Raw genomic sequence first — 16,856 nt, 5'->3', positions numbered from 1 at the left:
TGTATCTGAGTACAGCTGAACTCCCCTATGGTGCTATAAACTGGGTTAGTGACTTGCACTTCATGTTCTTGAAGATAATTTTAAAAACAAACTGAATACTTACAGATTGTTGCTTGTTTTAGCAAATGCTTTGTCTCTATTGTTCTCAGTTAGAAACACTTGAAAAAATAGCTAAATGAATCAGAAAAATATGTTAAGTATGTAAACACACAGAGAATACTTAATTATTTTTGAAAATGACTTGCATTTGTGGTGTGGAAGGTAAACTGGGGCTTCTAGCTCAAACAAAAGGCCAAAGTATTCTGCATTTTATTTTACCATTTGTTGCTGGTAAGCTGCACAGACAACTCAGTTCTTATCCCATAAAGGCTCTTTTGCATTTGTAGGCAACTGTCTTCAGTGGGCCATTCATGGGAGATCAGTGTAGTGCAAGTTCAGTTCAACTTGCTGATAGTACTGAAATATATAAATGAGCTTCCGTTTTGGTGCATGCACAAAACACGCATTTTGCTGATCACACAATTAGCCATTTTCTTATCAACTTGTGCTAGAATGCGTAAATGATTAGAAAACATTCATTATAATGATAGAGTTCAATCTATTTTGCTTAACAAAGGGAAGGCTAAGGGATGTCTTGATTAGTGTATAAATATCTGCATGGGGAGCATATATTTAACAATGGGCTCTTCAATCTAACCGAGATAGGTAAACATGATCCAATGGATTGAAGTCTATGTTAGACAAATTCAGACTGGAGATAAGGTGCAACTTTTTAATGGCGAGAATAATTAATCATTGGAACAGTTTACCAAGGGTCATTGTGGATTCTCCGTCACAGACCATTTTTAAATTGCCATTTTTTTGTAAAAGATATGCTCTAAGAATTATATCAGGGAAAATTTATGGCCTGTGTTACAAAGGAGATCAGACTAATGATCAGTGGTCCTTCCGGTCTTGGAATTTGTAAAGAGTTGTCACTTTGGATGGGCTATCACCAGCAGGAGAGTGAATTTGTGTGGGGGGGTGGAGGGTGAGAAAACCTGGATTTGTGCTGGAAATGGCCCAACCTGATGATCACTTTAGATAAGCTATTACCAGCAGGACAGTGGGGTGGGAGGAGGTATTGTTTCATATTCTCTGTTTATATATAAAGTCTGCTGCAGTTTCCACGGTATGCATCCGATGAAGTGAGCTGTAGCTCACGAAAGCTCATGCTCAAATAAATTGGTTAGTCTCTAAGGTGCCACAAGTACTCCTTTTCTTTTTGCGAATACAGACTAACACGGCTGTTACTCTGAAACCTGTCTCTATGAACTGTAGCTAGTCATGGAAGATTTTGGTTTTTGTTACTTTTTATAATTTTGATGGATAATATCAATTAGTTTTAAACATTTTTAAATTTTTGTTTTAAATTTTCATGGTTGCAAGAAATTATTTTGTGGAGGTCATGCAGACAATGGGGAGGATTGGACTATAATTTAGTGACAATGAGATTCAAAAAGTTAATTTGTTTGAACAGTTAAAATACTTTGTCAACATCACATGAACATAAGAACGGTCATAGTGGGTCATATCAACGGTCCATCTACCCCAGTATCCCAGTAGGTCTTCTGGCAGTGACTAGTGATGCTTCAGAGGAAATGAACAGAACACAGCAATTTTGAGTGATCCATCCCCTTGGGTTGTTTTTTGTGCTCTTAGTTTTTGTGTCCTTAGCTAGTTGCTATTCAGATTCTCTCTTGGCCTGCCTTAGTGTATTTTTACATTTGACTTGCTAGAGTTTATGCTCCTTTCCATTTTCCTCACTAGAATTTGATTTCTACTTTTAAAAGAATGCTTTTTTTGCTTCTAATCACCTCTTTTACTGTGCTGTTTAGCCAAGGTAAGGTTTTTTGGTCTTTCTACTGTTTTTGGTTGGGGGTTCACATTTAGTTTGAGTCTGTATTATGGTCTTTTAAAATAGTCTCCATGCAGTTTGCAGACTTTTTCACCCTGTGACTGTTCCTTTTAATGTCTGTTTAACTAGCTTCCTCATTTTTGTCTAGTTCCCCTTTTGAAGTTAAGTGCTAATATGGTGGTGGGCTTTTATTTTATTTTTTTCCATTTTAACCTCTACAAGGATGTTAAATTTATTACGTTAGGATGGCTATTACTGAACAGTTCACTTATGTTTACATCTTGTACCAGATCCTGCATTCCACTTGGGACTTAAAAAAGAATTGCCTCTGCCTTGTGTTCCAGGACAAGCAGTCTAGAAATCTTCTCTGCGTCCCTTCTTAAGGTGACACATACCAAGTCACTTATGAGGATAGTTGAAATCCCCCATTATTATTGCATGCTCTGCCTTTGTAGTCTCTCTAGTCTCCCTGAGCATTTCAGTCACCACCCTGGTCAGGTGCTCGGTAATATATTTATGCTGGTATAAACTCATTGTTCAAGCATTGAATTTCTATCCATAGAGTCTATGGTAAAGTTTGATGCATTTAAGATTTTTACTTTGACTCTATCTTCTTTCACATGTAGTGTCGCTCCTCCCACCGGCACAACCTACTCTCATTCCTATATATTTTGTACTCTGTTGTTAGCACGTCCCATTGATTATCCTCATTCTACCAAGTTTCCTTGATGCCTGTTATATCAATATCCTCATTTAATGCCAGGCACTCTAGTTTACCCTCTTAGTATTTAGACTTGTGGGAGTTGTATTTTGTCAATGTTCAGTTGCTTGCCTTTATCTGTACTATTTAAATGGGACTCTTTTTTATGTTTGACTGTTTCTCACTAGCTCCTACCTGTAGTTTACTAATGTCTTTCCTAACTTCTTTACTAGTCTATAATGAATTCATCCCTAAGGGTTGTCTTCTCCTGAATCATGTGCTCCTGCGCACCTTTCTGCTTTCCACCAGCCCTTACATCGTCTGCAGCCTTTTTAATTTTACATACACCAGCCATCTGTTTCCATTTTGGTTTAGGTGGAGTCCATCCTTCTTGTATAGGTTCCTCTTTTCCCAAAAGTAAAAAGCCTTAAATCAAACTCCAATAAGTTCTCATGTAGTGTCTTTCTTACTTTCCCTATCTCTGCATTTCAGTTATCGATGGAGATATTTAGTTACAGTTTGTGCGTATATGGTATAATGGATGCTTGCCAACAAAAATCGAATCCTTGAATTCTAACTATAGCCTTATCTAAAGATGTGTCCATGCAAAATCATGGCCTTTTCAAATTTTGGTACAGTGTACTTAAACATGAATCAACAATTAGTATATTTGACAGGTAATACTCTGAAGCCATTCTTTGGTTTGAGCAGCTTTGGGAAAAATGAATTTTGTCATTACTAATTTTAGTACACTAGTTTGAAGTGTTAACTTTGGTCATTTTGCCTTGTTCTTTCTTAATTTCTCCCGTAACTATAATTTGTCAAAGGGAGATTGGAGTTATGGAGAGAGGTTTGCAAGATTGGCATGTGACTGAATATTTTTGCAAATGCCTTTACCTTTTAACTTGATTTCTTTAAAATAATTTGCGATGTTAAGATATTTACTTGTCATTTCACTTAGGTCCTCAGTTAACTTTAATTAATCAATGCTGTAAAATGGTTGAACAGACAGTACAAGCACAAGTATTGTGTAGTAATTATAACTTCCTCTCATAAGCAAAGTAAAGCTCTTCATCTGCGTACATTGGTGTTAAGCTTATAATTTTTTTTAAGAATGTTGTTGTAATACTGCGTAAGGTGTATTTGAAGTGTGTAATGGCAAAAAGATCTGTGGATGTAAATCACTTCATGATGGATTTACTTTTTATGCTATGAATTTTAATAAGGAAGTAATGGAAGGTATACAGTAAATAACAGAGGTCAATGCATGGCTGAAGTGCAGCCTATTTTGGAGGGTGTTTCTACAGGAGTCCTTCCTTCTCACCCCTGATTCATTGCTAGCATACACTGTCTGTAAAAGAGGACATGCCACTGAAAAGTTGGTCTTTTTTGGTGTGTGATCTGGAGACACAAGACCACAAACAATTTAGTATTAAATCTGTTGAGTTTGACCATGTTTTATATTTTACCTGCACTATGCAATTCTGCCAATGTTTTGAGATTTGATTTTCTCCTTTTCTTTTTTTACCCCTATTTTGTTTGTGTAAAACATATTTCATTTTATATACTTTTTCTAATGTGCTAAAATGTAATGATGCTGAAAGGGAGAAACCAAGAAAAAATCACCTTTACTGGATGACATTTATCTAAAAACATTTATTTTTGTAGAATCATAGAAGCGTAGGTCTGGAAGAGACCTCAATAGGATTTTGGAACAAAATATACAACTGAAGTGTTTGTTTATACATAGCGAGCAAGTTAGTTGAACTGATGATATTTGGGTGATAAGAAATTGCTTTGAAGATGTCATTAAATCTGTGAGGGACGGGCTGTGTTGCAATTGCAAACAGAATTCCCAATCAGGGTCATGTGCCGTACCTGATGGAATGGAAGTAAGACAACAAGAAGGGTCTTGCTTTTAAATAAAATATGCAATATTACTTGCTTCTAACCCAAAATAAATACTGTTTTCTGAAATTTGGGAGAATTTTTCCACACACGGTTGTACCATATTTTAAATTCAGATTTAGTACTTCTTTTGTCTCATTTTATTTTTCATATCACTTTATTTATGTCCTTAATAGTATAGACCACCTTTTCTTGGCTCCCTTTAGTGCTTACTTTTCCCTTCTTCAGTTACCTACAGAAAACAAGACACTGAAGTAAATTGAAGTACTTCTACAATCAAGGATGAGTGGATTTTAAACAGGCCAAGACTTCATTATCTTTATTATTATTATTTATTATTATTTTTTTTAAATTTGACTGTAAATCGATATGCTTAAGGAAACAATTTGTTTGGGAAGAAGTAAAAAATAATACTGATAAGTCGGAATTCAGTTACCCAGTTCAATGGGCAGGAACTGTTACTTTGACAAACTTATTGCATTTGTGCATTTCTTATATGTACAATTGTAGAAAAGTTTGGTTCATTTGACGTTTGTTGTTTAATTTTCAGGCACAGGTACTTTTGGGCGGGTTCATCTGGTGAAAGAAAAAATGGCCAAACGTTACTTTGCCCTGAAAGTAATGAGCATTCCGGATGTCATTCGGCTAAAACAAGAACAACATGTACACAATGAGAAGTCAGTCTTGAAAGAGGTCAATCACCCATTTCTGATCAGATTGTAAGTTTTCCTTCTGCCTTCGCTTTCTCTTTGATGTGATTATTTTTTGGATCAGATATTCAGTAACAACAAACTTTAAATTAGCTTAAATAGTGTCCTTTAAGTCAGGAGTTCTCAACCTTTCTCTTTCTGAGGCCCCCCTCAACATGCTAGAAAACTCCAGGGCTCCCTGGGGAGGAGGGTCTCAGCACTCCAGGCCAGGGGTGGGAACTGTTGGGCATAGGTGTAGTTTGACTTCTATTTTGCAGGGAGGGAGCAGCAAGGGCTGGCGGGGCTCTGGCCAACTCTGCACAGCAGGGTACAGGGAGGGAGCACCACTTCCACCCCTGACTCACCTCAGCAAGCCACCCACAAGTCTGGGGCTGCGTGCTGGTGGCTACTCCCCGAGGGCTCTGCTGGGCCTGGAGCTGCCCAGGCAGCTCTGACCGGCTGCGTGAGCAGTCAAAGGGGGCTGGGAGCTGAGGAGCAGCCAAACACTGGGAACCAGCAGCAGACAGGGGAATGCCATGGCTGCCCACTACATGGAACCACCAGCCAGAGGAGCAGCTGCCCCACACCTCCTGGCTCCAACTTCCTGTCTAGGACCTGGATAGTGGGTGGGAGGGAGGGGCTGGGGGAGAGGAGGTGGTGTGTGTATGTGGCGGGGGGGGGGGGGGGTGGAGCTGCCTGCAGGATGGCCCCACTGTGGGTAAGACACTGTAGTTTGGGGGCCCAACATCCTTGTGTCCTCTCAATTCTGCCCGCGTTGGGGTTTCAGGCCGCATGTTTCTACTATATTAATGGAGGGGTGCGGGGTCTGGGAGGGAGTTTGAGTGCAGGAGGGGGCTCTGGACTGGGGCAGTGAGTTGAGATGCGGGAGGTGGTGCGAGGTGCAGGCTCTGGCTGGGAGGTACTTACCACAGGTGGCTCCCGGCTGCCAGCACAGAAGGGCTCAGGCAGGCTGCCTGCCGTGACTCCACGCCGCTCCCGGAAGTGGCTGTGGCCAGCTGCTGCTGGCGCGGATCTGTGCGCCCCTTATGGGGAGGGAGTCAGCAGGTCTCCGAGCGACGCCTGCACCCTCAAGCACCACCCACAGAGCGCCCATTGGCTGGTTTCTGGCCAGTGGGAACTGTGAGGATGGTGCTGGGGGTGGGGGCAATGCACAAAGCCGCCTCTGCCCGCCACACTCCGCCAGGGGCATGCAGAGACATGCCAGCAGCAGCCGGCTGCTTCCGGGAGTGGCGTGGGGCCATGGCAGGCAGCCTGCCTGAACGCCCCGCAGCGTCTTGGGACTTTTAGCGGCCTGGAGGTTGTGAGGGGGCAGCGAAAGAGCCTGGTGGGCCGGACAGAAATGTTAGTTGGGCTGGATCCGGCCCGGAGGCCATATTTTGCCCACCCCTGCTTTAAGGTATGAGGTTTACAAGCTGTTCCCATTGTATTGCATTTCCATTATCTGTGAAATTAGATGATTCTACCTTCTGGAGCATGTCAGCAGGGTCCACCAAGGGCTGTAAAAGCACAACTCTTTAGAGCACTCTACAATTTATGTCCCTTCAGTTTACATTGCCACAATAAGTTACTACACATCCAGTAGTAACTTCCTCAGAACAGGCATGGGATAGAATAAATTTGCATTACTGCCTTTAATATACCTTTACTGTGGAGAAAGCACATATGGGAGACTAAATTTGCCATCTTTCACAGCATAATGATTATCACTGTTATTTTAAATTGATTTATGGACCTCAAGTCCTCCAGGAATAGTGCAAATACATAATGTCTGAATGATGGATTTTTGTTTAAACTGCAGGTTTGCAAAATCACATGTATAGCCAGGCTGCTCCCAGTGAGTGTACACATGAATGCAGCTGAAGTCCTCATTAATCTGTATTTGTTTGCCATCCATATCTGCCTCTTTCTGAAAGCATAATATAATTCAGCATTGCTGTACTAATTCTACACACTTCCAGTCAAACTAGACCACTTCTTGGCTTCCTTTGATATATATGATGCGAGCAAAGCAATGAATCCAAATCAGGTGCAGGGGCTGACTGGAATTCTTTGAATCCATAAGCAGAACCAAAATTTAGTTTTCCAGAAACCAGGTCTGCTAGTGACATATGGGCTCAATTATTTACTTTTAAAAGCATTAGACATTTGAGGTCAAAGAGCATAATTTAAACATTCAGCCACTAATTGATCATGGATGATTGCAGCTGAAATAAGTCTCTCTTGCTTTTACACCAATACTCTTTGCTCTAGAGAAATTTTCAAACAGGGAAAAAATGATTCATTAAAGTGTTACGGCTGGCTCATTAGCATGGTGCGATGCCAGGACTTTTTGCATCAGATGGAAAATAAGTGTGGCAGAGCTAATGCATCTGGTCTCTATGGGGTGAAATCAAACTTGTGCTACTGTTAACAGGTAAATTATTCTCTTCTGCTTTTAGAGAGGTTGAGGGAGCTAAAGTTTTAAAATGAGACTGGAAATGCTAATGGTGACTAGAGTTTGAGGAGCAGATGAGGATAGCGGACATTTTATTTAATAATTTAAAAAGCAGTTTGTACATTAAAATGTGTCCCTGTCTCTCTCTTCCCCCTCCCCCTTTGAATGTCACTTGTCTTAAAATGTATACTATGAGGTGAGGAGGTACTTGTATGTTCTTCCTTCTGGAATTCTGCACCATTGCACAATGCAGAATTCATGTTCCCTGCAGAATTTTATTTTTCCGCACAGAATTTGGTAATCCCTTTTCTCCCCCACCCCCAGCACTCCTGCCCATGCCTAGCATGGTCACTGGGACTCCTGCTGTCAGCCCCAGGCATGATTATATTGTTGTTTTGACAAAGTATGCTGAATTTTGCAGAATTTTAAAATACTGTGTGAAGAATTCTTAATTTTTTGGCACAGAATTCCCCCAGCAGTAGTATATGTTTGCACAGTGTCTAGAACATAAGGGACCTAATCTTGATTGGGATCGCTGAATGTTCCTGCAATATATAAAGTTAGTAGGAATATCCCATGGTAGTTTGGAGAGAGAATACACCAACCCTTGTACTAGGGCAGTGGTTCCCAAACTTGTTCCGCCGCTTGTGTAGGGAAAGCCCTTGGCGGGCTGGGCCGGTTTGTTTACCTGCTGTGTCCGCAGGTTCGGCCAATCGCAGCTCCTAGTGGCAGCGGTTCGCTGCTCCAGGCCAATGGGGGCTGCTGGAAGTGGTGGCCAGTACGTCCATCGACCCGCACCACTTCCAGCAGCCCCCATTGGCCTGGAGGAGTGAACCACGGCCACTGGGAGCTGCGATCGGCTGAACCTGTGGGCGCAGCAGATAAACAAACTGGCCCGGCCCGCCAGGGCCTTTCCCTGCACAAGTGGCGAAACAAGTTTGGGAACCACTGTACTAGGGAATGAATGTGAGCAAATGTGTTTAACCATAGGGAGAGAGCAGAATTTGATCTTCTCTCTCTTTAAAAAACAGGTAAAACTTACAGCCCTCACATTGGTAATATGGTGGAATGGGATCTGAATATTGGTTATTTACACAAAATAAATACTGTACAGTGACGACTGGCTGTATCATCTCTCAGATCCGAAATGTATTAGAACTTGGTGTGGATATACATTTAAATATGCTTCTTGAATAATCATTCTCAGAAGCAAAATAATTTTTAATAGCCAATTTAATTATGGAGAGAAAAATGGAGGGTGTGTGTGTGTGTGTGTGTGTGTGTGTGTGTGTGTGCGCGCGCTTGTGCACTTGCAAGATGTTTACTTGATGGATGAAAGAGGTGTGTTGAATGAAAAAGAATACCACATCTACTTTTGTTGTTCCTTCTTGTACCTGAATTCAACTTGTAGAGTGTGTCTAAAATTTCACCTGGATAGGTACTTGAGTGCACAATTAACAATTTGTGCTTCTGAGTCTCCATTTACATGCTCAAATATGACATTTGTTTAGGAAATGCTTGTTTTATACTGTTGCAACAGCCAGACAGTGTAGTCTTGTATGCTACCTTCAGCGGGCATATTAAGATAAAAATTAATCTTATAGAAACAAGAATGTGTGCTAAGTGAATTTGACTGTAACTTTATGTATTTATGGCTTTCAGAAAAATAATTATTAGGAATAAAATTGAGCCCTATGTTTGATCGTCCCATTAATATCAACTAGTTGCTTGGTTATAAGAATGCAGAATAGGCGTCTTTAAGTTGGTTCAGTAACCACAATAAGATCCAAGAGCTAACTTCATATTAAAATAGTGCATGTTGTCTTGGCCTCAACTTTTGTAAGCCAATTAAGTTATTGATGCTGCATTCGTTTAAAGAAAAAATAACTTTTAAGTGAAAATAAACTTCTTTAAGTCTTACAGTATGTACTGTTTTTTCATAGTCAGTGGCACCTTAGTTTAAGAACTAATAAAGAACACTCCCAGCCTCACTAGTTTATGGATTAGTTGTTAGCACTTATTTTAATTTTTGCTAAATTATTTAAGAGATGCCTACAAAAAACAAACTGGTGTTCACATTCAGATCATCCCGGTCTTCCATTTTTGGCCACATTTTGCCTCACATCACCAGTAATTTCTTTAAAGATGAGTTGTCTGGTTTGACGATTTCCTACTGCTGAGCTGCTACTCTTGTCTATATGGCTGCTGTTTTGCTTAATTTCTTAAAATTAGGGCTGTCAAGTGATTAAAAAAATTAATTGTGCGATTAATCACACTGTTAAAAAAAATAAATACCATTTATTTAAATATTTGTGGATGTTTTCTACATATTCATATATACCGATTTCAGTTACAACACAGAATACAAAGTGTATGGTGCTCACTTTATATTTTTGATTACAAATATTTTCACTGTAAAAAAACAAAAGAAATAGTATTTTTCAATTCCCCTAATACAATTCTGTAATGCAATCACTTTATCATGAAAGTTGAACTTATAAATGTAGAATTATGTACAAAAAACCTGCAATAAAAATAAAGCAATATAAATCTTTAGAGCCTACAAGTCCAATCAATCCTACTTCTTGTTCAGCCAATCGCTAAGAGAAATAAGTTTGTTTACATTTGCAGAAGATAATGCTTCCTGATTCTTGTTTATAATGTCACCTGAAAGTCAGAACAGGCATTTGCATGGCACTGTTGTAGCCGGCATCGCAAGATATTTACATGCCAGATGCTCTAATGATTCATATATCCCTTGATGCTTCAACCAGCATTCCGGAGAACATGCATCCATGCAGATGACGGGTTCTGCTCGATAACTATCAAAAGCAGTGAGATCCGAGGCATGTTCATTTTCATCATCTGAGTCAGATGCCACTAGCAGAAGGGTGATTTTCTTTTTTGGTGGTTCGGGTTCTGTAGCTTCCACATCAGAATGTTGCTCTTTTAAGACTTCTGAAAGCATGCTCCACACCTCATCCCTCTCAGATTTTGGAAGGCACTTCAGATTCTTAAATCTTGGGTTGAGTGCTGTTGCTATCTTTAGAAATTTCACATTGGTACCTTCTTTGCATTTTGTCAAATTTGCAGTGAAAGTGTTGTTAAAACTAACAACATGTGCTGGGTCATCATCCGAGACTGCTATAACATGAAATATATGGCAGAATGCAGGTAAAATAGAGCAGGGGACATGCAATTCTTCCCCGAGGAGTTGTCACAAATTTAATTAACACATTATTTTTTTGAACTGGTGTCATCATGTTGAATCATATTAAAGTAATTCTGTATTAAAATCACAAATGAGTTTAATTCCCCATAGTTTAAATTCTAGGGTATTACTAATTAAGAGGTCTCTTGGTTTTTGGTACTGTTTCTCTTCCCTCTGTGTGTGAAACTTGCAAGCTGCTAATTGTGTTAGTACATTCTAAGTCAGAGTCTGTTCTCAAAGCAATTCTTTGTAACAACTACTACTCACACAGAGAGAGACTCAAAGCAATACTCTGTAATAACAGAAACAGCACCCAGAGACTCCCTGCCCTTTTGTTGTATTCATCTCACTTTGTTAACAATTGTAATTAAAATAGAGATAGAGGATGTATGTGGATGGATGCTTGGTGTGGATAATAACTGAATGATCAGGGAGGTGCCAGCCTAAGAATCCAGTGTCCATCGGCTGAAGAAGACGTCAAGTGGAAATAACCAGAGGACCTCTGGAGGGCAGACTAGAATCCACCCAACAGCCTCAAGGATGGGAGAACCAAAGAAGAAGATAACATCTGGCAGCACGGAGCCATCAGGAATGTGCTGTCTGCTGATTGATTCAGCAACACCATGATGAAGCAATTCCCATAGACTGGCATAGGAAGAAATTCCTATAAAAATGGACTCTAGAAAGTGAGAACTTTTGGGTCTGATTCTGCAAACCAACTTCCAGGAGCATCAGATGAGCATCTGACAGGACACTGCTCCCTCCTCATGTCCAGGCCACCTGGCCAGTGGCTTAGCCTGAACAACTCTAAAGGCTGGTAACTATGATAACAACTTTGCAGAACCTGTGTGTGTATGAATGAATGTGTGAATAAATATGAAATTGAATGGAATATTATAGCTATAACTGCTTACTATGATTCTTTCTGTATTCACAATAAATGTGGTATTTTGCCTTTTCCCCTTTAATAAGATCCTGCTGGTTTTTATTTTATTGGTATAATGATCAGCATGGAAGCATGTCTTCTGGAACGATGGCTGAAGCATGAAGAGTCATATGACTTTTTAGCACATCTGGCACGTAAATATCTTGCACCGCCAGCAACAACAGTGCCATGTGAACGCCTGTTCTCACTTTCAGGTGACGTAATTAAGAAGTGGGCTGCATTGTTTCCTGTAAATGTAAACAAACTTGTTTCTCTAAGCAATTGTCTGAACAAGAAAAGAAGTAGGACTGAGTGGACTTATAGGCTACAAAGTTTTATGTTTTGTTTTTGAGTGCAGTTATGTAACCAAAAAACCCCTACATTTGTAAGTTGTTCTTTCATGAGAAAGAGATTGCATTACGGTACTTGTATGAGGTGAATTAAAAAATACTATTTCTTTTGTTTATCGTTTTTTCAGTGCAAATCTTTGTAATCAAATAATATGAAGTGATCACTGTACACATTGTATTCTGTCTTGTAATTGAAATTGATGTATTTGAAATTGTAGAAAAGCATCCAAAATATTAAACAATAGAATATCAATTGAAATTTATTAAACCGTGTGATTAAATATTTTTGAGTTAATCAAGTGAGTTAAGAGCAAATAATTAACAGCCCTGTTTAAAATGCATCTCTCAACTCCGGACTATACATGTTTGACTTATTCACAATGTTCCATAGCACAGTTCTTCTTTGACTGGGTGTGGAAAGGGTTTATCAGGGATTTTTATTGGTAGAACAATGGCATTAGGATTTACTTTGTTTGGGAGAAAAGATGTCAATGGCAGCCCTTCACATCCTTGTTAGAAAAAGACATTAACATCATCAAGCATGGCCCAGAGTTCTGTGCCCTGTTCACCCAGGCTAACCTGTGCTGGGACTGAGAACTGGGAGCTGTACTGGTTTAGTTCTCATTGTCTCAATTTTTCCTTCTGCTAGGCTTTCTCAGGTTCCTGTGTCAGGGAATGAAGCCTTACTTTGCTCAAGTCTCCCACAGACTTAGGAAGAACTAGATGAGCTACTATCCTACTCTTCCTGGGGCTCCCGTAGCCTGTCTGAAAAGCAGATGTAATGGAGCAGCAAAAGCTATTTTTTTAGAGTTAAAAAATTAGAATATTTATGACAGGAGAATACCCTTTTCACATAACTGAAATGTTTTTTTCCCATAGGGAATAATGAAATGAGGGCTTCTTTGCTGCCTGTCTAGAAGGCATTTGTCAATTTTACTTTCTGCCTGTGAATTTGACAAAAGCTCTTTTTCTTGGAGGGCTGATGTGGTGGTGCACCCTGGTTCTGCCTCTTAGCCCTCCACTTCTTGTGCACCCTCCTCCTTCTCCCCCCACCCCTCCCCAGTTTTAAAGCCAGGGAGGCTGAGTGCCCAAGCTCTCTGCCTCTCTGGCCCCGGAGCTAGGGTGTGGAGGCTAAGAGGCGGAGCTGTCTCTGAATTTTTTTGTGGGTAGGGATCTCCATTTTCCATCCAACTCTGCTTTTCTCCCCCTTTCCCTACAATGCAGTGGGCAGGGGGTAGGGTGGTATTGATGCAGCAGAAGCAGTAAGGGAATGATTCCATTTAGAAATTGCAGGATGTCTCTCGGAACACATGTTCAGTTGATACTCCAATACAAACTTTCTTCTTAACACATTTGCTCTTTAGGCCCACAGGTTGGATACCAGTATGGTATTTGGTCTGCTCACTATGGGTGGAAACAAATGTATCTTCACTTTCTAGGATATGCTAGATAATGATCTTGTGTTCAGTACAAAACTTTTTGTGAGACAGTATTTCTAATTTATACTTGCTATTTTATTAATTATTACTACCTTTAGTCTAATGCCATGAGCCCATGATTGAGGATTGTGGCCCCATTGTGCTAAGCATGCTTATGTATGTGTGACACACACAAATGTACACAAACTCTCTGTCTCTCGGCCTTTATTATTAGTTGTTGACTTGTACTTAATAGTACCAGCATGTTTTGATCAACCTCTCTCTTCCTTCTGACTTAAATGAGCTGGAATGTATTTCCTCATGTTGCATAGCTTGTTTTTGACTGCTGGGTGTAGTAGTACTACTGAAAAAGCAGTATTTCTCAATTGAAAGAGGAAAGAGTATCGGTAGGATGGGTGTATTTATTGTCAGATTAATATTTGGGAGCAGATGTTTCTTTATAGTAGTGCTTAGAGGCCCTAGTCAAGACTGAGGGTCTCGTTAAAGCTAGTCCCTTTGTCATTGGTGCAGCAGCTACCAACATCCACATCATAATTTTGTTGTGCAAGTCAGGATGGTCTTATGGTTAAGTCATAGGACTGGGTGTCAAAAGATGTGAGTTCTGTTTCTGGCTATGGCACAAACTTCTGGCAAGACACTAAACTTCTCTTCCCAACTTTCCCTAAAGTTAAAATTAGGACGATAATCCTTTACAAGCTCACATTCCAGTTTGTGAAATATCCTTTTGAGAACCTTGAATGGAAGACACTATAGAAGTGCAAGATGATGAGATATGAAACTTCTATTAAGACATGACTTAAATAATGAAAAAAATGGTTTGACTATAGTGTATTTTTCTTCATTTAGACACTTCGTCATAAGCAGTTTTCCAAATTTAGATCACTGTTTATTTTTCATTTGGACTGCACTATGTTGAATACAAAATAGGAACACAGGAATTGTCCTGATAAAGATAAAGAACAGTGGCTCGCTGAATCTGTAATAGTGGCCAGTATCAGATGCTTCAGAGGAATGCACAAGAACCCCTATTACAGACAATTATGGGGAAAACCTACCTACAAAGTGAAGCTTTATTTCTAAGCTTGGCCAGTTAGTTGTTGGCTTGTGCCCTGAAGAGTGAAAGTTTATATCTTGTCTAAGGCAGGGGTGGGTGTCTCTCCCCTACCTGATTTAACTCTGGGAAATCTTATCCATATACCAGTCAAATGCACCTAAAAATCCTACTGAGCTCTTGGTCTTGGAGATATCTTGTGCAATGAAATCCACAAGTTAACTATGCATTATTTTAGAACGCTTCCTTCCTTGAGACTATGGAACAACACCATCTTACAGAATATTTTATTTGTTTTACAAATGATTTATTGGCTCAATATTTAATAAAGACTTTTTTGTTACAGATTTTGGACCTACCATGATGAACGCTTTTTATACATGTTAATGGAATATGTACCTGGAGGAGAACTTTTTAGTTATCTGCGCAACATGGGGCGTTTCAACAACAGCACAGGACTGTTTTACTCTGCAGAGATTATTTGTGCAATAGAATATTTGCACTCCAAAGAAATCGTTTACAGAGACTTAAAACCTGAAAATATATTATTAGATAAAGAAGGGCATATCAAGCTTACAGATTTTGGATTTGCTAAAAAGCTGGTGGATAGGTAAGATTTTTAAAATCACACTTAAAAAGTAAAACAAGTTCGGGTGAGAAGTAATGTTTACTTTCAGTGCTCAGTTTTGCATTCACTCTTAGCGTTGTTGACATTTAAGAGAACCACATTACACCCTTACTACCAGGAGGAAAGTAATACTGAAACAAACTACTGTACAGTAGATAGTATTCAGCAATATTTATAGCAAGTAGCTCCACTGTGGCTAAGGAATAGTTTTCTACAAAACATTATGGATGTTTTTGTGCACTTGATATTTCAGTACTTGCACTGCAAAATGCCAAGTGACTCATGTGAAATGAGCAAACCTTAATATATGAACATCATTGTTAAAATGTGATATTAACCGTTCAGATTTAGAAGTAAAAGTTGTTTAACTTTGGAATGCATTATAATTTATTTTCTTGTTACTGTTACATTTTGAGAGACTTTTTGAAAGTAGAGGGGTCAGAGTGCATTTCAGTTTGGATTAAAGAAAATTTGGTAATTCATTAGCATATTGTATTATTGAAATACAATTACGAAAAAGCTTAGACTGAAGGCATAATGACAGTTTCATTGAAAAATCTTATGGCCCATACCATCTCCCCTGTAGATATGCTGCTGTATATGTTTCGTGAAACACATCTATTGCCTTTCTCTGGTAGAAAGGGGTATTTGTTTGCTGATCATGTAAGGGTGAAGTCTGAATAGTGTATCTTGTATCTCTTGGTCTATCCATAAACCTTGGAAAGATGGTAATGGGCACAGTGTAAAAGAATATATTTAGGTGTTATTTGGGAGGAAAGGGGAGGTGGTTGTTAGCCATGTGAGGATGAATTTAAGAAGGAACAACTTAAACTGAATATTAGAGAGAAATCCATGACAATGAGGACTCTGTTGGCCTGCAGGGTAAGGGAAACCCCATTTGATTTGGATGCTAAAAACTAGACTGGATCATATACTAATGCTAACAATATTACACAAACTTGATGAGAGATTATGCTGATCTCTATGATCACTTTTCTTCTACTTTAGCATATGTGGGGATTTTACAAAGGGGACCCAAATGGAAGTGGCTCAGCTGCAGCTACCCTAACATATACCTTTAAAGTGACAAAAACAGGACATGGCAGGCTGAATCAAAACAGCAAGGTCACTTGGGAAACAAACTTTTGCTTGCATCTTTCCAATCGTGTGCTGACTAAAGATGATGCTGGTTGGGCATAACCTCAGTTGACTGGTGTTTTGTTATTTATAAAAGATTCTTCCAACTCTTGTGAACACCTAAAACACATTGAGGCTAAAGATCAAATATGTGTTTGATTCTGTCTTAATTCAGTTAAAGCTGGGCATATATGAAATCTAGTAGCTCTTATTTGTAAAAAATGAATGAATCTCATGTGTTGAGGTTGTCCTGAAATAGTAAAGGTTCTTAAACATTGGAGGTCAGGTTTGTGATAAAGTGAGGTTAATTTTAATTTCTGAGCACCACATTTCACTGGATTGTCTGGATTTGTTTTACATTAATAATATAGAAATGATTGCTCCTTTCCTGCCTGAATAAATTTAACTTAAACATTGTTTTGAATGGAAGATCTTTAATGACTGTCTTAATAGACATTATGGAGAC

The 16,856-nt window shown here is 39.3% G+C and overlaps 1 protein-coding gene across 1 annotated transcript in view; it reads left to right on the top strand.

The window, feature by feature from the left end:
* PRKX (protein kinase cAMP-dependent X-linked catalytic subunit) overlaps positions 1-16,856 on the top strand; it is a 120,446-nt gene that overhangs the window by 55,596 nt on the left and 47,994 nt on the right. Inside the window, exons 2-3 of the mRNA XM_073354212.1 lie at positions 5,056-5,224; positions 14,972-15,235. Of these exons, the coding sequence (XP_073210313.1) occupies positions 5,056-5,224; positions 14,972-15,235 (433 nt within the window). The remainder of the gene's footprint in view (positions 1-5,055; positions 5,225-14,971; positions 15,236-16,856) is intronic.

The sequence above is a fragment of the Lepidochelys kempii genome, chromosome 1 (genome assembly GCF_965140285.1).
Source record: "Lepidochelys kempii isolate rLepKem1 chromosome 1, rLepKem1.hap1, whole genome shotgun sequence".
NCBI classification, from domain to species: domain Eukaryota; kingdom Metazoa; phylum Chordata; order Testudines; family Cheloniidae; genus Lepidochelys; species Lepidochelys kempii.
This window is presented reverse-complemented; position numbering and strand designations above follow the sequence as displayed.